Source organism: Ictidomys tridecemlineatus, chromosome 12, assembly GCF_052094955.1.
Source record: "Ictidomys tridecemlineatus isolate mIctTri1 chromosome 12, mIctTri1.hap1, whole genome shotgun sequence".
Lineage (NCBI taxonomy): Eukaryota > Metazoa > Chordata > Mammalia > Rodentia > Sciuridae > Ictidomys > Ictidomys tridecemlineatus.
The window spans coordinates 36,773,427-36,800,874 of NC_135488.1; the positions used below are offsets into that span (position 1 = coordinate 36,773,427).

The following is a 27,448-nucleotide window of genomic DNA, read 5'->3' on the forward strand; positions in this document are numbered from 1 at the left end:
GGGGTGACGTAGGGATTTCCGTTTTGTTTCGGCATTCTATAGTAAATTTAAAGAGAGAAAAACGTTTCTTCCGACCCCAAGCAAACGTTCTACCATCTGTGTCACAATATTTTACTGCGCTGTCAGGAGGATGTAGAACCGAAAGAAGAAATAGAAAAATCCACAATGAAGTAGCTGGAAAATTGTCAAGTTTACCAAAGAACAGCACTGCGAACCAACTTAACCTGATGACGTTTATAGAAACTCCGCCCAACAACAGCGGAAGAGGCATTCTCTACTAGTGCAAATAAAACGTTTGCCGAGATATCCGGGGCCGTAACACAAAACCACAAGTGTAAAATAATTAAAAACACACGAATTAATTCATTCACTTGCTTTTCATCCCTCCTTTCTTCTTTTTCCTGAGCCATAATAACCTGTGTCCAGACTGATCTTCTAAGCCACCATCCCTCAGATGGCCACCAACATGATTTAAGCCTCTAACATGGCTATTGTCAGTATTAATGAGTCAATATCAGTAGAGCTCCTTGAATAGTCCCTGATAGGTCGTAGTAAGGACTCTCTCATCATCATCATTGACTGGTGATTGATGGTTAGTCATCATCCTCAGAGGGGAGATTCAGCCTGGCACACAAAGCTGTCTGCCCTGGCCTTACTGCCCACTTCCACATACGGTTTTCTAGCTTCCCCGCTCACTTCCCTCTTCTTTTCAGCAGTCCACTTCCTCCTGGAGGCCTTCAAGCTAGGGCTTGTACTACCCCCTGAGCTGTGAATGCGCTCCATGCACATCTTCTACACAGCCCTTGTCAGATCTGTGTCTGTGGCTTCCCAGGAGACTTCATCACAGTTAACTCTTTCTTTCTTGAGCATAAGTATATTTAAAAGAGAAATATGCTATGAGACTGATTTATAGGGGTTCAACTTTTTAAAGCTGTCAAAGCCATTTATCTCTTACTCCATACAAAGCTGATGATGTGTAGTGACAAACATTAGGAATTGCAGTGACTCTATTTATGTGGTACCCTGGCTTTAAAACCATTCATGGCCATCAATTAACATAGGATAAAATCCAATCTACTTCGCATAGCATTCAAGGCCCTTCACAACCTGACTCAAATAAGGCTGTACACATATCTATTAAAATGTGTGTCACTGGAATTATGTACCTCAATTAGCAGAGTATGCATTTGTCTCCCCAGCAAGGCGGGGAGCTCCTGGACCAGAGGAAGCAGGTCTTACTCATGTCCTAGCCAGGTCCCACCCACTTCTCCACCCCTAACCCACCATCAGTACCAAGTAATTGTTTGAAAATTTAATTTTATTGTGTTTCTTTATCAGCTGGATTTTTCCTTTTCTTTTTTTCTCGAGTGCCAGGGATCGAATCCAGAGTTCAATGTCCATACTAAGCAAGCACTTTACCACTGAGTTACATCACCAGTTGGATTTCTTCTTTTGGGGGAGCAGGGTCTCATAATTTGCTCAGGCTGGCCTCCAACTGGTGATTCTCCTTTCCCAGCCTCCTGAGTTCCTGGGACTACAGGCAAAAAAAATTTTTTTTCTAATTGTGGTAAAATACACATAAAATTAAAAAAATTTCATTTTAAAGTAACTCATACAGCATTCAGCGTCACACAACTTGTCAGCTGGATTTCTGAGAGATTATCATCTGTAAATTTCTCGGTGTAAAATTCTTTTTTTTTTTTCTCTCTTTTTTTCTTTTTTGTATGTATGAGTTTGGGGGATGGAGTGCAGAGCCTGGTGCATGCTGGCAAGTTCTAGTACTGAGCTACATTCCTCACTGCATAAAATTCTTTAAGGAAAAGGGGAATAGAGGAGAAGAGAGTGAAAAAGATAAAAATAACAAAAAACGAAGGGAGTGGAAGGTGAACATCCGGACGATAAACCAGATGATTTCCCACCTGTTGCAAAAGGGAGACTAGAACGTCATCAACGAGGAAGGAATAGGGTCAGGGGCTTTAGAGAGGCAGGTAGCCGAGGGTGTCATCAGGAGGAAGGATGGAGGGAGAAGGTCTTGTCTGAATTCCTGAGGAAAGGTAGAAGTGGGCGTCATCCTGGAATATTCTAGAACAGGTTAGTCCTTTAAGAGTAGCTATTTCTTGGAATATAAACTTTTGGAGGGAGCACAGAAGGATGGCGGAAAGGCTTCACTGCAGCTACTTTTCAGAGCACAGGATTCAGACAAGTTCAACACTGTCAAGGGGTTGAGGGGCTTTAGATGGAAAGAGAAAAAGGAATCATAGCCCCTCATACACAGAGAGGCTGGGTCGGGTCTCCACCTACATCCCTTCTGCTGCCTCGTAGGTTCACCTTTTCTCCGTGGTGGCACCACCACCCATGATCTAGGGCTGCACAGCTCAGGGCAAGGAGCATTCCTGCATGACGCCAGCTGTGCATTCCAGCGGTTCTGGGTGACTCCTCCATGTGTCATCTTCAAGCAGAACAGGCACCTCCACTCGGATGCTCCTTGAAACCTGATGCCCCCCCCCAGCACAGAGACTCCAAGGCAGCCTACTGGTCCATCCTTTCTTTCCCTCCCACCCTTCACTTCTAAACCTTGCCATTTATTCAGATCTATCCCCACCCCAACCCCAGCACCCAAAGCAGATCCTCTCAAACAAGGTGCAACCATTCTTCCTCCTCAAGGGGCTGGTGGGGCCTTAGGGTCTGGTCCATTTTCAGCCCCATAGTAATGATGGGGATCAGAACCCAGCCCTTGTACTTCCAGAATGCCAAGCAGACCCTGAGACCTAGGAGAGAATACCTCTAACTCTACCTAGCCAGCCACTTCCCAGCAGTGACATTTCAATGTTGGCCTCTGGGCAAACCACCATCAAATATGCTGGAGTCATTTTGAAATACAAGGCTGCCTGTCCCACCCGCTGACATTTGAGTCAATAGGTCTGGAATAGGCATCAGGAATTTGGTTTTGAAAATCTAATTTAATACAGAGCTCAATTTTACAGGCCATTCACATCCAGTATCCATACACAATTGCTTTGGTGTATGGGCTTTGAATGCCATCTGTAGCTGGGTATGGTGGTGCTTGCCTATAATCCCAGGCATTTAGGGGGCTGAGACAAGAGGATTGTAAGTTCAAAGCCAGCCTCAGCACCTTAGCCAGGCCTTGTCTCAAAATAAAAAAAAAAAACTAAAAGGGCTAAGGGTATAGCTCAGTGGTAAAGTGCCCCTGGGTTCAATTCCCAAGTACAAAAATAATAATAATAATAATGACATTTGTACTCAATTCATAGAGTACATTCCAAACAGGGAATGACACTTGAATTTAGATTTAGAGATAATATCAGAAACTCCACTTAAAATTCTCTGGGGGAAAACTGGGGGTGGGGGTTAGGGGGAAGTAATGATAGATGGGAAAAAACCCCAGGAGGATGTTGATAACTGTAGAAGCTGGGTTATGAGCACAGGGGGATTTCCTTCTAGCTTTATGTATGTATAGAAATCATCATTCGAAAGAGGTTTTATTTTGTTTTGGTACTGGAGATTAAGCTCAGTGGTGCTTAAATCCTCCATCTTTTTATTTTTTTATTTTGAGATTGTGTCTCACTAAGTCCTTAGGGTCTCACTAAGTTGCTAGGCTGGCCTCAAACTTTCTATCCTCCTGCCTCAGCCTCCTGAGTTGCTAGGATTACAGGCCTATACCACCATGCCCAATTATAAAGAGCTTTTTAAGCTTCTCTTTGGTGATGATTAGAAAGTGTGCTAGGTATGCCTTTGTGATGTTTTCTAAATTTCATCCAGGGAATGAAAACGGTAATTTACTATGATCTAGGAAAATTCATTGTGATCCATCCAATGCAATGTTGTTGTAACTAAAGAGAGAGGAGTCTGCCATTTAGAAAAAGAACAGTTGAGCATGGAGAATATGTCAGAATTGCATCTGTTCAGGGTAGAGAGCATTTCTAAGTATCTTGTGTTGGGCTCTGTAAAACTTGATCCGAATCCAGTCTATTCTTCCAACATATTCATAAAGACTTCTAATGTACTAGTTATCTGAGCAGTTTAATTTCCCATTATAACTTAAGAAATTAGTATTTCGGGGCTGAGGATGTGGCCCAAGCGGTAGCGCGCTCACCTGGCATGCGTGCGGCCCGGGTTCAATCCTCAGCACCACATACAAACAAAGATGTTGTGTCCGCCGAAAACTAAAAAATAAATATTAAAATTCTCTCTCTCTCTCTCTTAAAAAATTTATATAAAAAATATTCTTAAAGAAATTAGTATTTGACTTTATCACTTAGCTATGTGGTAGCTTAGTCAGGGTGACTCATCCTCTCCAATCTATTTATCTATTGGTGAGGATAAAGATCTATATCCTGAGGACCAGATCTCAGATCTTCAGTGGTTCCACAAAGAGGCAGAGCTCCCTTGAATGAGGATCGGTCTCCAGGAAACCCAGATGCCTCCTTGCCCGAGTTAGGGCATAAGATTCACCAAGAGGGGGCTGGGGATATGGCTCAAGCGGTAGCGCGCTCGCCTGGCATGCGTGTGGCCCGGGTTCGATCCTCAGCACCACATACCAACAAAGATGTTGTGTCCGCCGAGAACTAAGAAAAATAATAAATATTAAAAAAAAAAAAAGATTCACCAAGAATTGCAGAATGGGACAAGGGGAGAGAGGAGAACTCTGGTATCTTCAATTTGAAGTAAGACGTCTGCTTTGGGGCAGAAGTCCTCAGCACCACATAAAAATTAAAAATAAAAAGATATTGTGTCCAACTACAACTAAAAAAAAAATGCTAAAAAACAGATTTCTGCCTTTTTGATACTCAGCTGTACTGTCTGACCCCGGGGGCAAATCACTTAATCTCTCTGAAAGTCAAATTCTCTACCTGTAAAACAAGGGTGATGGAACCTATCACAAGGGATTTGCTAAAAATATGAAACAAAAGGATGAAGGACTGCCTATATACACACAGGGTGACCCTGGAGTTCCAGAAGAACACATGTTCCTGTTGTTTATATAAGCCACTGCTATGTCTTGTCTACTCGTGTACTGAAATTGTTCTGGGAAAGTAGCTTTGGCCCTTTTATTTATTTTTAATTTTTCATAGTTGCAGATGGACAGAATGCCTCTATTTTATATGTTTATTTATTTATTTTTAATGTGGTGCTGAAGATCGAACCCAGTGTCTCATGCATTCTAAGCAAGCGCTCTGCCACTGAGCTACAGCCCCAGCCCGGAACCTCTTATTTTTATTTTTGGTACTGGGAATTGAACTCAGGGCTACTCGACCACTGAGCCACATCCCCAGCCCTATTCTGTATTTTATTTAGAGACAGGGGTCTCCCTGAGTTGCTTAGCGCCTTGCTTTTGCTGAAGCTGGCTTTGAACTTGTGATCCTCCTGTCTCAGCCTCCCAAGCTGCTGGGATTACAGGTGGGCGCCACTGTGCCAGGCACGGCCCTTTTAAAAGCACGAACATGTGTCAGAAGTAGGTTTACCAATGGAGGAGAAGTCACTGGTCCATTTGAGGATATTGCTCAGAGCGCTGGGATGCCTGGTGGAAGTGAGTAATGTACATTTCCTATCACTTAGAAATATCATGTAGCTTTGAAGGTCAAACAGCTAAGAATCGGCTTTGGTGGATAGAATTTTTCTCGTTTGCCTTCTTCCTGTGGAAGGCTAACAAATGGGGTAATCCTAAATTCCCCAGGACCTGGCTGATGGGGAAGTATGTGCATGAAGCTAAGTCAGAGTTATGACGAAAGTCCAGGGAGGGTAGAGGAAGCCGGGGACACCCATTCTGAACCTCCACAGAGCACCTGGCTGCAAGGGGTGGCAGGCTTTTGAGGATATGGCTCTAGGGGGGAGTCAGAAAGTCAAAGTTAAATTGAAAATTGATGGATTCAAAACTAAAGATTAGGTTGGGCTGTGGCTCAATGGTAGAGCACTTGCCTTGCATGTGTGAGACACTGGGTTCAATCCTCAGCACCAGATATAAATAAATGAATAAAATAAAGGTCCATCAACAATTAAAAACAACAACAACAACAACTAAAGACTAAGGTAAAAGGAACCCAATTTCAAAAGCATGGTTGAATTTCCTTAAATTTACTTTTTTTTATTTTTTATTTTTTGGCGAGGGGGTGGGGGACTGGGGATTGAACCCAGAGGCACTCAACCACTGAGCCACATCCCCAGTCCTTATTATATTTTATTCAGAGACAGGGTCTTGCTGAGTTGCTTAGGGCCTTGCTGAATTGCTGAGACTGGGCTTAACTCACCATCCTCCTGCTTTAGCCTCCTGAGCTGCTGGGATTATGGATGTGAGCCACTGGTAACCGGCTAAATCATATTTTACTTGGTATTTTTTCCATTCTTTTTACTGGTGCATGATGGTTGTACATAATGGAAGGATCCATTGTTAAATATTCGTTCATAAACAATAAAGCAATAAAATTTGACCAAAATCATTCCTCAGCATTTCCCTTTTCCCTTTGTACTTTTGTTTTTCTTTAAACTAGGAACTGAACCCGGGGTGACTAACATGCCCCAGTCCTTTGTATTTTGAGACAGGGTCTTGCTAAGTTACCTAGGGCCTCCATAAATTGCTGTGGCTGGCCTTGAACTTCCGATCCTCCTGCCTTACTGGGATTACAGGCCTGCACCACTGCCCCTGGCTGTACTTGGTATTTTTAAACAACTAGACTCACATGGGGGTGGGTGGGCTTGGCTTGTTTTTGTTTTGGTGGTTGTTGTTGCTTGTGCTGGGGTGCTGAGGACCCAAGCCAGGGCCTTGCACATGCTATGCACACACTGTACCACTGAGCCATGCCCCAGCCCAAGGCTTTTTTAAAAAGAAAAGATTTTTATCTTTGGCCAGGTGTGGTGGCACACACCTGTAATCCCAGCGGCTTGGGAGGATTGATTTATTTGTTTGTTTATTTGTGTGTGTGTGTGTGTGTGTGTGTGTGTGTTGCTGAGAATTGAATCCAGTGCCTCACACACCTGTAATCCCAGTGCCTCACACAAGTTCAAAGCCAGCCTCAGCAATTTATCGAGGCCCTAAGCAACTTAATGAGGCCCTGTCTCTAAATTAAAAAATAAGAGCTGGGGGTACAGCTCAGTTAGTAGAGTGCTTGCCTTGCATGCACAAGGCCCTGGGTTCAATGCCCATCACTACAAATAATAATAATAATAATAATAATAATAATAATAATAATAATAATAATAATAATAAGCCGGGTGGTGGCACAGTCTTGTAATTCCAGCAGCTCAGGAGGCTAAGGCAGGAGAATTGCAAGTTCAAAGTCAGCCTCAGCAACAGCGAGGTGTTAAGCAACTCAGTGAGGTCCTGTCTCTAAAGAAAATACAAAATAGGGCTGGGGATGTGGCTCAGTGGTTAAGTGTTCCTGGGTTCAATCCCTGGTAACAACAACAACTATGAAGACTTTTACAATATCCCTTAGCTTCAACGTTTCTCAGTGAAAAAGACTATCTGGAAAGAATTGGAAGTAGACGAGTTTGGGCTTCAGTACCTCGCTCTGTTGGTCTTGCCCAATCGCATGATCTTGAGCAAGTTATTTAATCTGTTTGGGACCAGTTTTTTTTCTCTGTAAAATGGGAATAATACTAATACCTACCTCACAGAATTGCTGTAAAGATGGAAGTAAGGTAAGGAATGGGAAGAGCACAGCCTGACACGGGTAGTTAGCACTCCATAAGTGGAAGCTTCATATCTTTGTTGTTAACTGTTCTCAGTCTCCTGAATTACAATGGTGGCTCCTTAGCTGGATTTCTCCCTTCCCCATTCATCTGGTGGATGACCCACAACGAACCTTCCACACCTTTAGCTTCCACCCCCTCACTCAAAGAGGGTTCTGTCCCGCCCTAACTGGATTAAGGGCAGACCTATTTGTAGGTCAATGTCAGGACTCTGGCTCTGACTTTTTAAAGTTATTTATTTATTTATATGCAGTGCTGAGAATCGAACCCAGTGCCTCGTACATGCTAGGCAAGTGCTCTACCCCTGAGCTATAGCCTCAGACCCCTGGCTATTACTTCAAAAGAAATGAAAAGTCTCTGGAAGCTTTTGATCTGAAGAAGCGTGAAATCAATCTTGGGTTTTTAAAAGCTCACTTGGTCTGCTGACTTGAAAATAGACTGTAGGGGAACAGCATAGCAGCAAGGCCTCCAGGTAGGAAGCAAGGTGGGCCGTCCAAACACGCAAGGACGGTGGCTGGGGCCTGAGTGGTGGCAATACAAGTGGGGAGAGCTACCTGGGTTTGTGTTTATTGATTGATTGATTGTGGTAATGGGATTGAACCCAGGGCCCAGTGCATGTTAGACAAGGTTCCACCACTGAGCTACACCCCAGCCCCAACTGGCTGGATGTTAGATATATAGTCAGCCCTTTGTATACACAAAGTTTCACATCTGTGGATTTAACCAACTGTATATCAAAAATATTTATTCAAACTGGTGGTGCATGCCTGTAATCCCAGGGATTTGGGAGGTTGAGGCAGGAGGATAGCAAGTTTGAGGCCAGCCTCAGTAACTCAGGGAGGCCCCGAGCAACTTAACAGTCTGTGTCAAAATAAAAAATAAAAAGGACGGGGCATGGGACTGTGCCGCAGTCTGGCTGGGCACAAAATAACGGAGCCGCCACAAGGCACTTGTAGGTTCAAACAGGAACTCCTTTATTGCCCGAACTCCACCGGCACTCCACAGGCACTCCCCGGAACTCACCCAGCCCTCATCAGGACACCGAGAGAACTCCATGGGAACTCTTGAGAACTCAACTGGCAACTCTGCAAGAACTCAAGAGTAGCGGGCACCCGAGCCAGCAGGAGCCGCCCTATTGACGGACAGCAGGGGTCTATATACAACTGAATAAACAGCCCGATTCAATCCAGCATCATCCAGTCACAGCAATTATGCATAGCTTAACTTAATATCATCATCTTAATGGCTGCTGGTGTCACCTCTCAACCATTCCTTCTGGCAAAATGCCAGGCGCCATCCCAACTCGGCTGTGGCTCTCAACAGGACTGGGGTTGTGGCTCAGTGTAGAGCGCTTGCCTAGCATGTGTGAGGCGCTGGGTTCAATTCTCAGCACCACATATAAATAAATAAAATAAAGATTCATTGACATGGGGGGGCGGCAAAAAAAGGGAAAGGAAAGAAAAAGGGGCTGGGCATGTGGCTCCGTGATTAAGTGCTCCTGGTTCAATCCCCAGTACCCCCCCCCAAAAAAATTATTAGAACATTTCGTCTGCACTGATAACAGAGATTTTTATCTTGTCAACTATCCCTAAGCAACTACATTATGACAATTATTTACGTAGGATCTACATTGCATGCACCGCATGTAATCTAGGGATGATTTGAAGTCTATGGAATGGGGGTTGGGAATTTGGCTCAGTGGTAGAGTGCTTCCCTAGCACGCATGAGGAGGCCCTGCCTTGATCCTGGCACTGCAAAAATAAAAAGGGAAAAAAAAATCTCTGGGCAGATGTGTATGTGTTATATGCAAATACTGTGCCATTTTACATGAGGGACTTGAGCATCAGATTTGGGCATTCTTGGGTGGTCCTTGAACCTATCCCCTGAGCATACTTAGGGAGGACTGTGTTTCCAGAGAGTGTATAGCCAACACGATTTTTGACGGGACGCGTAGAGGTCGAGTAAAAGGGAGGAACACAGGATGACTCCAAGGGTTGTGGCCACAGCAAATGGAAAGATTGATAAATACGGATGGAAGGGAAATAATGGGAGGTACATGTTTTGGAGAAAAGACAAGCAGTTTCTTTTTGGCGACTCTTGGTTAATATGGGGACACCTAAGCCGAGAACAGAGCCCTTGGGTCCCAACTATTACTCTACTAAGATCCATTTCCAGTCTTTGAAAGATGTTAGGGGCCAGAGTGGGGGAAAATCCATCGGTTTAGCTGGGTGGTTCTGGCTGAGCCTGTCTTGGGTTGCAGTCACTGTCATCTGGGCCTACAACCATTGGAAGGCCTGACTGGGGCTGGAAGATCCACTTCCCTGTGCACACCCATGGCTGCAGGAAGCTTCGGTTTCGCTGTCAGTGTTCAGCAAAGAGGATGTTCCCTCTGGCTTCCCGATTCAGGCCCCCTGCTCTTCATGTCCTTGTGCAGTTCTTCCCCATACGTCTGGCTCGGTCCACAGGACCAAGAGAATATGGAAGAAGTGGTATGTCGGCAGGCACGGTGGGTGGCGCATGCCTGTAATCCCAGCATCTCGGGAGGCCGAGACAGGAGGATCGCAGGTTCAAAGCCAGCCTCAGCAATGGCGAGGTACTAATCAACTCCGTGGGACCCTGTCTCTAAAGGAAATACAAAATAGGGCTGGGGGTGTGGCTCAGTGGTGAGTGCCCCTGAGTTCAATCCCTGGTACCAAAAAAAAAAAACGGGGGCAGGTGCTGGGGATGTGGCTCAGTGGTGAAATGGTACCTCCCTTATTGGGTTCAATCACTGGTCACCCCTACTCCCAGGAAAAAATGTGGTAAGTTATTTCAGAGGCTAGGTCACAAAAGATACTTGGATTCTACCTTAGGTTTTTGTTTTTTATTTTTTATTTTTTTCCTTTCTTGGATCCCTTACTCCAGGAAGTCAGCTGTCATGCTGTGAGCAGCCCAATATACAGATCTTCATGGTGAAAAACTGAGGCTTCCTGCCAACAGCCATGGGTGTGCACTGGGAAGTGGTTCTTCCAACCCCAATCAGGCCTTCCGATGGTTGTAGCCCCAGATGACAGTGACTGCAACTCAAGACACACTCAGCCAGAACCACCCAGCTAAACTGCTTCCTAATTCCTGGCCCACAGAAACTATGACGTATCACAGGCTTACTGTCTTGAGCTACCAAGTTTGGGGATTAACTTGTTATGCAGCAATAAATATGCAACATATCTCTCAAAAGTCAAGTGAAGGGGGTGACCCAGGAAAATTTAGAGGCTTCTGCAAGAAGAGAGGCTGGCACCTCAAGCCACCATAGAGCTCTGCTTAGGTAACAGACTCGCTTCTTAGAGCAGAAATAGAACTGGAGAGACCTGAGTCAGGGGAGTGGTCTATACTATAATTCCTGGGTGCATCCATTCAAGACGGGTGTCTTCCAGGCCAGGGGACCCCAAAAGCAAGAAGTCAGGGCAAATCCCAGCAGCTGGGGAGGCTGAGACAGAGGATTGCAAGTTTAAAGCCAACCTCAGCAGCTTAGCAAGGCCCTAAGCAACTTAGTGAGACCCTGACTCTAAATAAAATATATAAAAAAAAAAGGGACTGGGGATGTAGTTCAGTGGTTAAGCACCTTGATTCAATCCCCAGTACCCCCTCCAAAAAAAAATAAAATTCTAGGGCAAGTCTCCCAACAGAGACTGAGCCAACCCTACCACAACGAAGCAGTATCTGGACACAAGTCACAAGTCACACTCAGTTAGGCAGCAACAACTACTAAGGGGAGAGGGTTTAACAAGCAGGAGATGAGGAGAAACTTCTTTTCCCTCTCACCCCTACCAGGATCCCCAAGCTGGAGAAATTATTTAGATCCTGAAAAGAAATAGGGAGTATCACAGAACCAACCCATGAGCCCTGTAACACTAGATGCATGCTCACATGCACACAGTCACCAACTAACTGCAGGGAGGAAGGAGAGGCCAAGGCGATCCCATCTGCAGGTCCCTGCAGCAAAAACTGGTCCCTAGAGGTGGGGGTGTCTCTCAATAGTGGAGCATGCACTAGGCTCTGGGTTCAACCCCCAACTCTGAAAGAAGAAAAGGAGAAAGGAAGGGAGGGGTGGAGGAAAGGTATTGGTCCCTAGACACAGGTGACAGGGAGGGGACACAGGTTATATAATTCAGAAATGACATGGCAGTTTTTTATTTTCTTTTTTCTTATGTTGTTATTTATCTATCTATCTATCTATCTATCTATCTATTTATTTATTTATTTATCTTTTTAGAGAGGGCAGCTTTTAATGGACCAGACTGGACTTTCAATACTAAAATCCATATTAAAGCTATGGGATCCCATAGCTTTAATATGGATTTTAGTATTGAAGACCTCAAGAAGGGAATAGAGAGGGGAAAATTTGATAGAAACTGCTGAAAAGTCTTATATGGAAAAGAAACAGAACCAGGACATGTCAAGGCCCTGCTGAGTTGAGATTCTTCAGAAAAGTGGTAACCATTCTCTCCCTTTCACCTGAGTGCTGTGTAGGGGCTTTGAAGGGTTGAAGTCAAGACAGGTTTGAACAAGACTGAACTTCATTTCTGGGTGATCCTGAGCAGATTTTTTTAAAGCTTTCCAAACCTCCATTTGAAAATGAAACTAATAATGGTACCTATTTTAGTCAGTTTCCCATTGCTATAACAACACACCTGAAGTTGGGTGATGTATAAAAAAAAAAAAGTTTTTTTTTTTTTTTTTTTTTTAGCTCACTGTTTTGGAGGCTCAGAGTCCAAGATCAGACTGGCCCCATTCATTGACCTCTGTGAGGCTCTTATGGTGGATGAGGACCTGTGAATCATATTGCAAGACAGGAAACCAGAGAGAAGGGAGCGTACAGTAAAGACCTCTTACTTGGCTCCACTTCTTAAAGGTGCCAGCACCTCTCAATATTGCTACGCTGAGGACCAAGTTCCCCACACATGAACCCTTGGAGGACAAACCCAAACCATTGCCCAAACCACAGCAGCATCCTTCCCACAACCCTTACAGGGCTGAAGCGAATGCAAACAGATGTATTGCATTCATATGGGAGAGGAGACCCAGCAGCAGACAGCTTGAGGCTCCTATAATCCCCGTTTAGGGATCTTCCTCCATATATAAAAGCCCAGATGGACCTTTCTTGGTCCCCTGCTCATCTTAGGTCAATTGCTATACACTGGGTCAGGTCTTACTAGAGTTCATGGAAAATGGAGGAGGGACAGGATCCCAGAAGAAGGAGAGGTACCATCTCAGGAAGAAAGGGGACAGGAAGCTGGGTAGGTCAAAACAATGCAAACCTACTCCATCTGATCTTGTCTACACCTCATAGGAGCCAGGTGCAATTCTTTCTTTGGTTGACCAATATCTTAGTCTGTTTTTGTGACTATAACAAGATGCCCCAAACCAGGAAATGTATAAATAATAAAAGTTCATTTGGTTTATGGTCCTGTAGGCTGGGAAGTCGAGTACCAGCAACTGTTCTGCATCTGGTGAGGGCCTCTGTGCTACATCACAACATGGTGGAGGGCATCACCTGGTGAGATGGAGTGAGTGAGCCAGCTTGGGTCTCTCTCTCTCTCTCTTTAGTATTGGGGATTGAAACCAGGAGCACTTAACCACTGAGCCACATCCCCTTTCTTTTTTATTTTTTATTTTGAGATAGGCTCCTACCAAGTTGTTTAGGGCCTTGCTGAGGCAGACCTCAGACTTGTGATCCTCTTGCCTCAGCCTCCCAAATTGCTGGGATTACAGGCGGGCACACCATGCCAGCAGGTCTCCCTCTTCTCCTCCTCCTCCTCCTCCTCCTCCTCCTCCTCCTCCTTCTTCTTCTTTTCTTCTTCTTATAAAATTACTAATGTCATCATTCTGATGACCAGATTTATCTCATCCCAATTACCTCCCCCAAGCCCCACTTTTAAACACTGTCAATATCGGACTTGAGGGATTAAAATTCCAGGGGACACTACCAAACTACAGCTTCCAGGGAGAATCAAATATTTGAAAATTAAGTTAGGAAGGAACCTGTGTATCTGATGGGGTCCTCTTGTGTTAAAGATAAAGGCTCCAGTTAAAGATAAAGGCCCTCTTGTGTTAAAGATAAAGGCACCAGTCTGATCTTGGACTCTGAGCCTCCAAAACAGTAAGCTAAATAAACTTTTTTTTCTTTTATACATCACCCAACTTCAGGCGAGTTGTTGTAGCAATGGGAAACTGACTAAAACAGGTACCATTATTAGTTTCATTTTCAAATGGAGGTTTGGAAAGCTTTAAAAAATCTGCTCAGGATCACCCAGAAATGAAGTTCAGTCCTGTCCAAACCTGTCTTGACTGCAAACCCTTGGCCGGGCAAAATGAGCTAGCTGCTAAAGGTACTCCAAGGCTTTAGTGTGTTGATAGCCATCTGGGACAATCCAGAGGAGATCTGGAATGAAGGTGTCAAAGGCTGTTCTCAACTTTTGGGTGGGGAAGGCCATAATCAGAGTGGGGAATCAGAAATTTGTCTCATTGATATACTTGGGATGATTTATTAACACATGTGGATTGTGCCAGGAACTGTGGGAGTGTGTGGGTGCCCTTGGCATAGAGAGCACTCTAACTTCCATCAATCCCTAAATTGTGGGTCAGTCAAGAAATCAGTTTGATCAGGTCAAGACCAGATTATGGGTTTTTTGTTTGTTTGTTTGTTTTTAATAATTTTTAGTTGTAGATGGGCACAATTTCTTTATTTTACTTATTTTTAGATGGTGCTGAGGATAGAACCCAGTGCCTCACAGGTGTTGGGCAAGTGTTCTATCACTGAGCCACAACCCCAGCCCTCTGTTTCTTTGTTTTAATGGTCACACCTTCAATTTTAATATGAAAGCATAGAAAAATAAACATGTCAATGAAATGCAGAATATTTGATGACAAAGTACTTAACTGAAATCTACAGCCCCTCTGAGGCTAGGCCAAGTGAAAGTTGAAAATTTAAGAACCTGGAAATTGGGGCTGGGGTTATGGCTCAGTGATAGAGCGCTCACCCTGCAGGTGCAAGGCCCTGGGTTCGATCCTCAGCACCACATAAAAATAAATAAATAAAATAAAGTCATATAAAAAATATGTCAGTCTGCTGGACTTCAAGGAACAGTATTAAAATTTAAAAAAAAAAAGAACATGGAAATCGCTTTGATATCTTCCATAAAGATGCAGAGAAAGTTGTAGAACTGACTTTGACAATTAAAGCCCAGATAATTTAGAGGCATTTCCCAAAGGATTAGCTAGAGTAATGGTAAATGGAATCTATGGAAAATGTCGAAGTAACCAATGACAGGGAGTGACTAGTACATTGACATTAGATAAATAATCAGGTTTAAATACTGGAGATTGCTTTTTAAATTAAAAAAAAAATTTTGTTCTTTATAGTTATACGTGACAGTAGACTGTATTATATATATATATATATATATATATATATATATATATAGTTGGACATAATACCTTCATTTTATTCGTTTATTTTATGTGCTGCTGAGGATTGAACCCAGCACTGCACATGCTAGGTGAGCGCTCTACCGCTGAGCCACAACCCCAGCGCCAGTAGACTGTACTTTGACATATTATACTATATGGAGTATAACTTATTCTAATTAAGATCCCATTCTTGTGGTTGTTGTGATATGGAATATTACACTGGCCGTATTCATATGTAAACATAGGAAAGCTATATCTGATTTATTCTACTATCTTGCCTATTTCTCATCCCTTCTCCCTTCCCCTTATCCCCCTTTATCTAATCCAAGGAACTTCTATTCTGCACCCATTATGGGTTGGCATCTGCATATCAGAGAGAACATTTGGCCTTTGTTTTTGGGGGGACTGGCTTGTTTTACTAGGCATGATAGTCTCCAGTTCCATCCATTTACAGGCAAATGCCATAATTTCATTTTTCTTTATGGCTGAGTAATATTCCATTGTGTATCTATATCACATTTTCTTTATCCATTCATCTGTTGAGTAGCATCTAGGTTGGTTCCACAGCTAAGCTATTATGAATTGAGCTGCTATAAACACTGATGTGGTTGAGTCACTGTAGTATGCTGATTTTAAGTCCTTTGGGTGTATGCTGAGGAGTGGGATAACTGGATCAAATGGTGGTTCCATTCCAAGTTTTCTGAGGAATCTCCATACTACTTTCCAGAGTGGTTGCACCAATTTGCAAACCCACCAGCAATATATGAGTGTACCTTTTCTCCTGCATCCTCACCAACATTTATTGTTACTTATATTGTTGATAGTTGCCATTCTGACTGGAGTGAGATGAAATCTCAGTGTTGTTTTAATTTGCATTTCTCTAATTGCTAGAGATGTTCAGATTATGTTTTTCTTTTAAGAAATTGAGGGCTGGTGTCAGGCCCAGCAATGCACACCTGTAATCCCAGTGACTCAGGAGACTAAGAAAGGAGGATCGCAAGTTCAAAGCCAGCCTCAGCAATTTACTAAGAACCTGTCTCAAAATAAAAAAAATAAACAGGGCTAGAGATGCAGTTCAGTGGTTAAGCGCCCCTGGATTCAGTCCCTGGTACATTAAAAAAAAAAAGAAAAGAAAAAGAAAACGAGGACTTGGGAATGTATGAATATATAACAATGAATCCCACTATTATGTATAATTATAATGCATCAATAAAAATATGGGGAAAAGGTAGAAAATAGTAGTGCTGAGAATCTAGCTCAGTTGGTAGAGTGCTTGCCTCAAATGCACAAGGTCCTGGGTTTAATCCCTAGCACCACACAAAAAGAAAAAAGGTAGTAAAGAACAGAAATAATGCCAAGGGGTAAATGTAGTCTCAGGAAACAGAGTTGTAATTTTATATCTAAAGCCACTTTCCAAGTGCTTCCTCCTATCTTCCTATCTCTGACCCTCAGCAGTATTATTCCTATCCTGTTTAAGAAAAGTCCGATTTGTCCTATAAATGCACATGGTTACTGTCCTGTATAACTAAAAATAACAAATAAAAAAAAATTTAAAATGCATATGGAACAGTGAACATTCTGGAAACAGAGATGACTACTAGGACACATTTTTGCACTTCAGGGACTCTCAACCCAGAGTGCAGAGAGAGGGTAATGAAGAAGACAGATGGGGACTACTTAGCAGAAAACTCGTCCCTGTGATGGTACTGGAGTGAGGGGACTTAGGTATTCTGCTTTATACACTCTGTGCAATGCGAACTTGTGTTGGAAAAGTGTAACTTGAAGCTCAATAAAAATACAAAAAAATACATGAATGAGTAGATTCATAAAAAAATGTGAAAGTCATGATCTGGGGAAAGAAAAGAAAACAAACCTCACATTTATGAAGCAGTGATTTCAAACTCAGGCTCACTTAGTCTTTTTGATACATTCAGAAGGGTCTTGCAAATGGTGAAACCAAGGCTCTGGCGGGTGAGGTGCTCTGCCCCAGGGTGCCCACTGGCAAACAGTAGAAGGCTTGATGCTTCCCCTATGGCTTTTTCTTTCATTGCCAACTTGTAACCATGGAGGATCCAGTTCCACTGTCTGCCTGACCAAGCCACTAACTCAAGAGACAGGATGATCCAGGCGCCGTGGCGCCGGACTGTAATCCCAGCAATTTGGGAGGCTGAGGCAGGAGGATGGCGAGTTCAAAGCCAGCCTCAGGAAAAAGCAAGGCGTTAAGCAACTCGGTGAGACCCTGTCTCTAAATAAAATACAAAATAGGGCTGGGGACGTGGCTCAGTGGTCGAATGCCCCTGAGTTCAATTCCTGGTACCCCCCCCCACCCTGCAAAGAGAGAGAGAGAGAGAGAGAGAGAGAAGCAGGGGAAGGAAAAGCTTTACTGGCAACAAGTTGGAATTGGAGGGTTTTCATCCAATTCCATTTTGCCAGGTCACAGGGGCAAAAACTTAAATGGCTGGTTCTGGGAAATCTAATATTAGGCATAGCCAGATGGGCACCAAAATGGTCACTAGGTCACTAATTCTTATGGTAATCAATTTTCCTCCTTCTTTCTTTCTTTTTTTCCCCCCCAGGGCTGGGGGAAAAGGAACCCAGGGCCTTGCTTACACTAGGCAAGGGCTTTACCACTGAACTCCATCCTCAGCCCTCCTGAATGATTTTAAAAAATATATGTATTTTGTTGTAGACGGAGACAGACCTTTATTTTATCAATTTATTTTTATGCGGTGCTGAGGATCAAACCCAGTGCCTCACCTGTGCTGGCGTGGGCTCCACCACTGAGCCACAAACCAGCCCCTCTAGACATGATCTGAATGTCGCCCATAGGTCACCAGGTGTTCCTTAAACCTAAAGAAAGATAACTGAGTAGAAGGGCGCAGCCTGGGGCTGTTCTTGGATGTATTCCCTTATTCTTCTTTTCAGGCAAGCTTGACTGCATTGGTTAATTATTTGGGGAGTGAGGAATAGAGGAGGAAGAACGGAAGGAGTGTCAGCCAGCACCCGTTAACCCACTCACGCTCAGGAAACCACCCATCACACAGTAAGGCAAAGACCACAAGCCCTTTGTTGTAAGCCTTCATAAAGTTCAGTGTTTATTATCTTGCTCTTCCTCGGCTTTCTCTAGTGTTTAATAGTTAATCTTTTAAAATAAAAAGGGTCTAGAAGGGGGGAGGGAAAGAGAATGTGCTGGGGATTGAAAAGGAGCCAACTCTGTTAAGTGCATTTGTCAAAAGGAACCCCACTGTTATGCATCATGCGCTAATTAAAAAATCAAAACTATTTTACCACAGATATAATAATGAAAGTTCTTTTAGGATCTTCAAAAAAAAAAATGAATAAAAGATCTAGGGCTAGGGATGTAGCTCAGTGGTACAGTGTGTGCTTAGTGTGCAAGAGGCGCTGGGCTGGTTCCCCAGCACTGCCAAATAACAAAAACAGTGAAAAGAGAATCCATAGAGTGGGAGAAATTATGTGCAAATCATTAGTCCCTTACCTGTGTCTGGAATATATGAAGAACTATCGGCTGGTAATGTAGCTCAGTAGTAGAGGACATGCTTAGCTTATGCAAAGCCCTAAGTTCAATACCTGGCGCGCGCGTGCACACACACACACACAGACAAAAGGCAGGAGGTCTGTTTTTTCAGAGGTGGAAGGAAAATCTTCCTGGGGCAGCCAGTCTGGGGAATAGTGGGTGCTCTGGTGTGCAGGAGGAGAGGGCAGCATGCCGGAGAGCAGGGTGGGTCCTGGGAGCTGCCCAGCCCCTCAAGTCCCTGCAGCCTGGGGCTCCTGCAGGTGCTCTGGTATAGGCCCGGGCTTCTTTGGAAAGGGAAGTTCTTGCCTTGAGGATACTGAATGAGAGTTTTCCTCCTTCTGATGTTGCCCAGCCTTGTATAGCCCCTTTGTGCTGTCAAACCCCTCCTGAGCTCATCTCTGCCCAGCTCCACCTCCACCTGGCCTCCATTTTTAACCTCCCACGGAGGTCCAGGGATGGTGGCTAGAGAGACATGCTGAAGCTAAAAATATATGTGTGAGTCCTCCCTAAAAATCCTGGCCACATCATTTCCATCATCATCATGGTTACTGAGCCCATTTACCGAGCTCTTGCCACAGGCCAGGTATCTGGGGAATACTTATTGTTCAACATGATGCAGAACTCTAGAGCGGGTGACTCGTGCCTGTAATCCCAGTAACTGAGGAGGATGAGGCAGGAGGATGGCAAGTTCAAGGCCAGCCTCAGCAACTTAGTGAGGCCCTAAGCAATTTAGTGAGAACTTTTCTTGAAATAAAAATAAAATAAAATAAAATAAAATAAAATAAAAAATGAAGATGTGGCTTGGTGGTTAAGTGCCCCTGAGTTCACTTCCCAGTACCAAAAAAAAAAAAAAAATTCAAATCCCAGGTCTTAGAAGGAATCAGCCGCCAAGCAAGCCTCCAGCATGCCTCCAGAACTGTGCTCTGACCTCCTGCCTGCGGTGGTACTGCCCCCAAAGGAGACATTTTGTCTCATGGCAGGGGACCTCTGAAGCCCTCTTATGCAGTTCATGCAAACTCTCCCTCAACTTGGAGCCTCTGGCTTGTGACTTCCTGCCAGAGGTAGATTCTTTCCTTGGCCTGGACCCGCTGACCTGATGTTTCCATTCCCTCTCTGGCTCAATGAGGCCTGTGTCAGGTAGAAATCCTGACGCTCTCCCACCCAGGTCCTCAAGTACCCACTTGCTGGGATGACCCGGGCTGGGATTTGAGCCAAGTCAGTGCTCCTGCTAATTCCATGCTCTCTCTATGCCTCTGCAGAGGGACAACCGCCCTTCCCCCGCTGAGACAATTTAATGGGATGCTCATAACTTGCAAGTGCTCTGGGTTTGCAGAGAGAGCTGGTGTACAGGACAGTTTGTACTAATAATGGCCTGCGCCAAACCAGCCTCTCCACCCAGGGCCCCTGGCACCCTCTAAGGGACTTCCAGTGTGGAACCAGGGCACACCTCAGGCTCTGCCTACCACCAGAAGATGAGCAGCTTCTTTGCCCACAGTTCCCTCATCTTGGGGACCCAGAGGGTCAAGAGGGCTAAGAATCCAGCCTGGAAGGATTAGATCCTAGGAGGCTGATTCCCAATCTCTTGTCATCATCCAATCCCCAGCATGAGCATGACGCCAGGTACAGACAAAGGGGCAGTGAACCTTTGAGTCCGATCCTCTGCCCAGGGCCAGGAGGGGGTGGTTTCCACTGAGGGAGGCACAGACCCATTGCCACAGGGTTTATGCCTAAAAGAACCAAAGACCTTATGAATGGAGTGCTTTGTCATGCTTAGGGCCTGGGGAAGACCTTCCCCAAACTCCTTACTTGCTAAGGGAGGCATCTCAGGTGAGTAGGGTTGAGAGAAACAAGTCTGACTATGTCCCCCCCCCCCAGCCTTCCTCTGTCCCCCAAGGGAGAAGGGCTTCTGCCATTCTCACAGCCTGATTCATGGGAGCCACACGTGGTTCAAACTTCCCGACTCTGCATTTTATTATCTCCTTTTCTCCATGTGGTCCCCTAACTCTGGGGGAGACGTATTTCAACAAGGCGGATGCAAAAGGTTAGATGCCCTTGTCATCAGTTAGGGTGTTGAAATGGCCCCTAGAAGGGTGAAGGGGATCTCAGGTCAGCCCTGGTAGACTCTTTTTTGTTGTTGTTCTTTTTAGATATACATGAGAGCAGAGTGCCTGGCAGCTTCTTGACTTATGCCACATTAAGGAATCTCAGGATGCATCAAAAGAGGCATAGAGATTTATTTAGGAAAGTAAGTGATACAGCAGGATACACAGAGAGAAGGGCTGAGGGAGCCTAGAGCCAGGTGTGCGTTTGGGGTCCTGGGTTCTTTGTTTATAGGAAACTTTGTAAATAATGAACATGAGCAGTACGTGCAGGTGCCATAAGCCTGGTGAGCTCAAATCTCTTGATCATGGAGCACCTGCGGGTTATGGTGGGCTGGTTCTCTCGGGATCTCGAGGTTGATATCATCCAGTCAACAGATAATGTCTGGAACATGCCCACGTCATAAGCCTGTAACTCTGGTTTTGTATAGAGTCTAAAGAAAATGCACAGTGGGTACAGGGGCACACACCTGTAATGCCAGTGACTTGGGAGGTTGACACAGGAGGATCGCAAGTTCAAAGCCAGCCTGGAGGAAACAGGTTTAAGGTTACAGTTTCTTTTCCCTTCCCTGGCAGTCTCCTTTCTACCTATCCGTTCTTCTATCCTTCCTCACCAGGGGTGCAAGCTGCTTAGTAACAGCAACTGAATCTCAAGTCCAACCTGGGCACCAACTGCCTCCTCTGTCATTTCTTCCATTACTTTGTTTTTTACAGAGCAACTCCTGGGCCAGATCATCGCAGGCGCTAAGAGGGGGAAGAGGAATTTCTTTACCTTGTTGAATCTGCCCTTGTTCTAATCACAGATACAACTGGGTGAATGTAACTGATTTTTTTTTTCCTAGCAGACCCTCATCATTGTTCCCACTTTTTCCCCCCTTCTATTTATTTGTTTCCACTTTTAACCAAAGGGACTCAAAAAGTTATTTTCCCTCCTTTGTTGGCTTCTGTCATTAGACTCAGTGCATATCTTCTGAGTCAGACAGCATGGAAAGGGCAAAATAAAAATACCAATTGGTCGATAATAGAATAGGAGAGCTTCTAAGTGCAGAGGGGGAGGGCACTGGGAAAGGCCAGCTGGAGATGAGGAGGGCTGGGTTTTGAGACAATGCAGGTGGCTGGCTCCTCCTGGTTGGTGGAGACCAGGAAGGAGCAGCAGGTCCAAGATTCTGCTTTTGTCCTGTCTTGGCCAGTGCCCATCCTGAGCCTTCTGTTCTTTAAGAAGCTGGCTTGCTGGACACACTGTGGATATATGAGAGGCACTTGCAAGGAACTCCTCAGGCTGGCCATTTGCTGGCCCCTCAACCTCTGTGAACAAAGCTTGCTGAAAACAGGTCTTGGCAACCAGATCTTCTCCACGACACTGTACTGATTGATCCTCTCTCTTTAGGCTTTTTGTGGCTGGTATTGATTGTTGCTTTTATTGGCAAACAGTATATTAAAATAAAAATAAACACAAGTGTTGGTGCAAAGAAAAAAAAAGTTAAGTGCTTTCTGTGTCTCCTCAGTGGAGAAAAGTCTTGCTCAGAGACCCTATTGGTCATCCTGGTCTCTGATGCTCAGTGTACCTCTGCAATTAGGATGTTTGTCTGTCTGTCTCCCTCTTCTCACAGGGTGGGTGGCTGTGGTCTTCCCCACATACCCTGGGTGCTTGGCTCTCGATTCACTGCTGCAGGCGGACATTGAGGTAGAATGTCCAGGAAGCAGTCATTTCAGGGCTAAGTCAGCAGCCACACCTCTCTGCTCATTTCCACATGCAACTGCCCCAGCTGGCCAGTCACCACCATTTGGGGTTAGGGGTTGGGTTCCAGAAAGGCAGGCAGCAGCATCAACAACTATTACTACATAGCCAAAGAATATTTGCAGAGAGTTGTCCTGTCATGTTCAATGTCTAGGCCAACTGTTCCCACAAGCTTAGCCAAGTGGTGCTGCTGTATTTTTTTTTTTTTTTTTTTTTTGTGTGTGTGTGTGGTGCTGGGGAGCTGGGGAGCTGGGGATGGAACCAAGGTCCTGAAGCAGGCTAGGCGAGCTGTCTACCACTGAGCTACATTTCCAGCCCCTGTATTATCATTCTTACTGCCATTAGCAGAAGGAGAAATTAGGGCTATCGATGGCAATCTGGAAGGACTAGGATTTGTGCCTGGGTTCAATTTCTGCATCTGCAAAATGGAAATAATACCTACCACTAAGCTTGTTGGGAGAATCAAATAAACATTACCTATGTATTTACTTGCTTATTGGGGGCAGGGACTTTGGCTCGTTCATCACTCAGAGTCTGAAACAGTGCCCTGTGCATAGTCCGGTTGTTCAATAAACATTTGTGAGCAAATGGAAGTGACAGAAGTCTAGGCCAGAGTCTTTCTATAACCTCGGTTTCCCAGATCTGTCTTCCACGCCAGGGAGACCCGGCTTATAGAAGCGTCAAGCTGGAAGTCGGGGGGGGGGGGGGGGCTTACTTCTGGCCTTGGCACAAAGTCAGCAAAAACCCCATAAGTGAGGAGGCCAGAAAAGTCTCCAAGAGGCGGCTGAAATGCCAGCCTAAGCCCTCAGGTTCCCTTTTTCTAAACCAGGAAATGCAGGTTCTTGCCATGCCTGCAGAGAAGGGCCAACGGCCCAGAGCTCAGTTGCAGAGAGCTGGGGCCTGGGAAGAAGCCGAGCATGCCCAACCCGGTGAGCGGCGCGGCCGGAGAGCAGAGCTGGCTGGGGGACGGGTGACCTCCGCCAGCGCGAAGCGCACGGACTGGCGGGGAGCGCCCGCAGGGAGCGGAGGCGGAGGGCGGGGCGGACGCCCGCCCGCGGCTCCCGCGCTCCGGCGAGGCTCCACCTTAAGCGCTCAGACCCCCCTAAAGGCGGGCGCTCGCGCGGCGTGCCCGGGGGCGGGGCCTCGAATGCAAACGAGGGGCGTGGTCGCGGGCGGGGCGGGCGGGGCGCTGACCTGACGTCAGGCCCGCGGCCCGGGCAGTTGGCTCGGCGGCGGCGGAGCGGCAGGAGCGGCGGCGCCGAGCGGGCCGCGCGGCGGGGCCCGGGGAGCGGCGGCGTCGGAGCCGGAGCAACATGGCGCCGGTGGGCGGGGGCGGGCGCCCGGGCGGCGGGCCGGCCCGAGGGCGCCTCCTCCTGGCGGCGCTGGTGCTGCCGGCGCTGCTATGGGCGCGGGGGGCCCGGGGTCAGGGCAGCCCCCAGCCGGGCATGATCCTGGGCATGAGGCTGGCGAGCTGCAACAAGTCGTGTGGGATGAACCCGGATGGCATCATCTTCGTGTCCGAGGGCAGCACGGTGAACCTGAGGCTGTACGGCCAGAGGCTGGGCGAAATCTCCAGCAACCTGATCTCCTTCACCGAGGTGGACGACGCCAACACCGCCCACAACTCCACCAACTGCCTCGAGCTCACCAAGGACCTGGTTGTCCAGCAACTGGTCAACGTGAGCCGCGGGAACACGTCCGGGATGCTGGTGGTGTTCACCAAGTTCCTCCGGAGGAGCGAGAACATGAAGCTTTATGCGCTGTGCACCAGGACCCGGGATGACGGGCCCTGGCTCAAGTGGACGGACAAGGACTCGCTGCTCTTCATGATGGAGGAGCCCGGGAGGTTCCTGCCGCTCTGGCTGCACATCGTCCTCGTTTTGGTGCTGCTGGTGCTGTCGGGCATATTTTCTGGCCTCAACCTGGGGCTTATGGCCCTGGACCCCATGGAGCTGCGCATCGTGCAGAACTGTGGCACTGAGAAGGAGAAGAGGTATGCCCGCAAGATAGAGCCCATTCGGCGCAAGGGCAACTACTTGCTCTGCTCCCTGCTCCTGGGTAACGTGCTGGTCAACACTTCCCTCACCATCCTCCTGGACAACCTCATTGGGTCTGGCATCATGGCTGTGGCCTCCTCCACCATTGGCATTGTCATTTTTGGGGAGATCTTACCTCAGGCCCTGTGCTCCCGACATGGGCTGGCCGTGGGTGCCAATACCATCGTTCTTACCAAAATCTTTATGCTGCTCACCTTCCCCCTCAGTTTCCCCATCAGCAAACTCCTGGACTTTTTCCTAGGCCAGGAGATTCGAACTGTTTACAATCGGGAGAAACTGATGGAGATGTTGAAGGTGACAGAGCCCTATAATGACCTCGTGAAAGAGGAGCTAAATATGATCCAGGGTGCCCTGGAACTACGGACCAAAACTGTGGAGGATATCATGACCCAGCTCCAAGACTGCTTCATGATCCGCAACGATGCCATCCTGGACTTCAACACGATGTCGGAGATTATGGAAAGCGGCTACACTCGCATTCCTGTGTATGAAGATGAGCAGTCCAACATCGTAGATATCCTGTATGTCAAAGACTTGGCCTTTGTGGACCCCGATGACTGCACCCCCCTCAAGACCATCACCCGCTTCTACAACCACCCGGTACATTTTGTCTTCCATGACACCAAGTTGGATGCCATGCTGGAGGAGTTCAAGAAGGGTAAGGACTGGTGCAGCACCCAGCCCTGCTGCCTCTTCTCCTGTGTGTTTCGTGTCTGCTGATTTTAGTGTCCCCTTGGTGTGGCCCTGTGTCCCTTTGCCCATCACTTCCTATGTCTTTGAGGCAAGTGGGATTAGGCACAGTGGAAACAGTTCTCAAGGGTCTCCCGTCTGACAGGTACTGTGCTTTGGTGCTTTGGATGAATCAAAGTAAAAAAAGGCTTGCTCAGTTGTAAGGATAGAGCAAGGACAGAGTAAGACCGGGGCCCAAAAAGAGGCCAGCATCAGGCTGATGGAGGTTTAGATGGCGATGGAAGGGGCTGGGGAACTGCGCAAACCTTCACAGGGGAAGGAGCATTTGAGGGGATCCTTAAAAGGTGGAGTGGCTTGGAGAGGGAATCCCACTAGCAGAGCTCTAGGATGTGCTTATAGCCGGGAAGGTGGGGGCATATTGGTCAGTGGGAGGAGAACTGGAGGAGTTGGGGGTCTGAGGAAGATGGTAAGTTTGGAGCTTGGAGCTTGGAAGGTTTTTGAGCAGGGCAGGATGTCCCCAGAGCTCTGCACCCTAGACTCAGCAATGGGAGGTCTCCAGTTGGCTCCCTGCTCAGAACAATGCCAAATAACGCTTTCCACTATTCAGCAGAAGCAGTCAGATTAAGTTTGGGTCATTGTCCCGTCTTTCCCAGGCGCCAAGCATAAGCTTGCCTCCTGCGGTCTGCTGGGAATCCCCAGCTGGCCTTGCTGCCTTGGGCTCTCACCCTCTCCCTGGCGTTCTTGGCCAGTGCTCAGGTAATTAGAGAGGCGCTGGGAGGGCTTCCTCCCCTGCCTCAGAACTCAGGGCGCACACCCCTTCCCTTACTTCCCACAGAACTTTCCTCCCACCTCTGTCTCCCAGAAACCCTCAGAGTGGCAGTAAACAAACCAATTATGGAATAAAACCCTAGGCCAGAGGGGGTGGGGAGACAGAAAGCACTGGGCAAGGGGGCGGGTGTCATCCTAAACCTCGGGGGTTTTGCTTCTTAAACTCAGTTTCAACTTTCTTCTCTAGGTAGAGCTGCTCCTGGCTGAGGCTCAGGCAGAACCACTTCTGAACTAGCTGTAGGCACGCCTGGGGTCATTTCTGGACCAGAGAGTAGACAGCCTTGGAGTGGATAAGGGAGGGAGGAGCTGGCCTTGCCAAGTTCTGAAAAGATGCTGGTTCAGGGTCATGGTCCAGGACAGCGGGGCAGATTGGTACCCTCTCTTTTTAAGTTTGCCAGAGTGAATCTCAGTGTCAGAGCTGAGGAAAACTTGAGTAATATGAGCCAGTCTGGGAGACAGCTTGGGAGGAGGCTTCTCTGCAGAGAGACTGGAGGGACACAGATGCCTGGTGATGCAGGCAGAGCCAGGGAGGAGCATTGCGGGTACAGACCCAGGAACCAGTTTCTTCCAGGAAAGAGCAGTGAGGAGTGTGTCCCACCCTCACTGTGGGCCCACCACCTGGGGTCCTGAGGAGTACTCTCCTGGTCAGAAACCTGATGAGGACTGTCTAGCCCTCCGCTTCCTCCTCACTCACCTTTATAGTTTTTGAGGCTGTTGCTGGTGACATACCCACCAGCACCTCCCCATCAGGTCATCCAGATCTGGATCCAACCAGTATGGACTGGCCTCACCTGGCTTCCAGCCCCTGATCTGCAGGGCCAGCCTCTTGAGTGGGAGCTTCCCCAGGTCTTGGGGAAGGAATGCCCTTTCATGAAGCTGGGGAAATTGAGCTGGTACCTCTGAGGCCATAGTTCTCCTGAGCTGCACTTTCCAGATTCATGGTTTCGGGCCACTGGACTCTTCTTAACACAGGCCTGGGACCTGAGCTGAGCTTGGAGGGATGGCAGCACTGCCCAGGAAAAGCAGGCTCAGTCTATACGTGCAGCAGGCCACCTGGAGCTGTGTGAGTCCTGGTCCTGGGCCTCAAGATATCCCTTTGTGGTTCCCAGAGGCTTTGGAAGAAGGTTCCTCCCAGAGTGGCCTCTCCCAGATCTTTGCATCTGGCTTTTACCTCTTTATCCTGAGGCCACCTGGGAAGCGCAACTGAAAAGATATTTGTTATGCGCTTAGTGTTAGGGAGACTTCTTTTTTGGCTAAGAAAAATAAGTGAGCCAGATCTGCACCGCCTACTTGTCAGCAGCACTAAAATAAGCTGGGCTGGAGGGATTGCGGGTCTTTCCTGGAC

General features: G+C 46.7%; 1 protein-coding gene across 3 annotated transcripts in view; it reads left to right on the forward strand.

Annotated features, from left to right (window-relative positions):
* The first annotated feature begins 23,781 nt into the window (after positions 1-23,781).
* The window catches only part of Cnnm4 (cyclin and CBS domain divalent metal cation transport mediator 4), a 39,041-nt gene continuing 35,374 nt past the window's right edge, over positions 23,782-27,448 (forward strand). For 2 of the 3 annotated variants that reach the window (XM_005339592.5, XM_040270759.2), the window contains exon 1: positions 23,782-25,243. In XM_005339592.5, coding sequence (XP_005339649.4) covers positions 23,842-25,243 — 1,402 coding nt within the window. In that variant the 5' untranslated portion in view covers positions 23,782-23,841. The remainder of the gene's footprint in view (positions 25,244-27,448) is intronic. The other variant, XM_013364878.4, reaches the window with a different exon arrangement.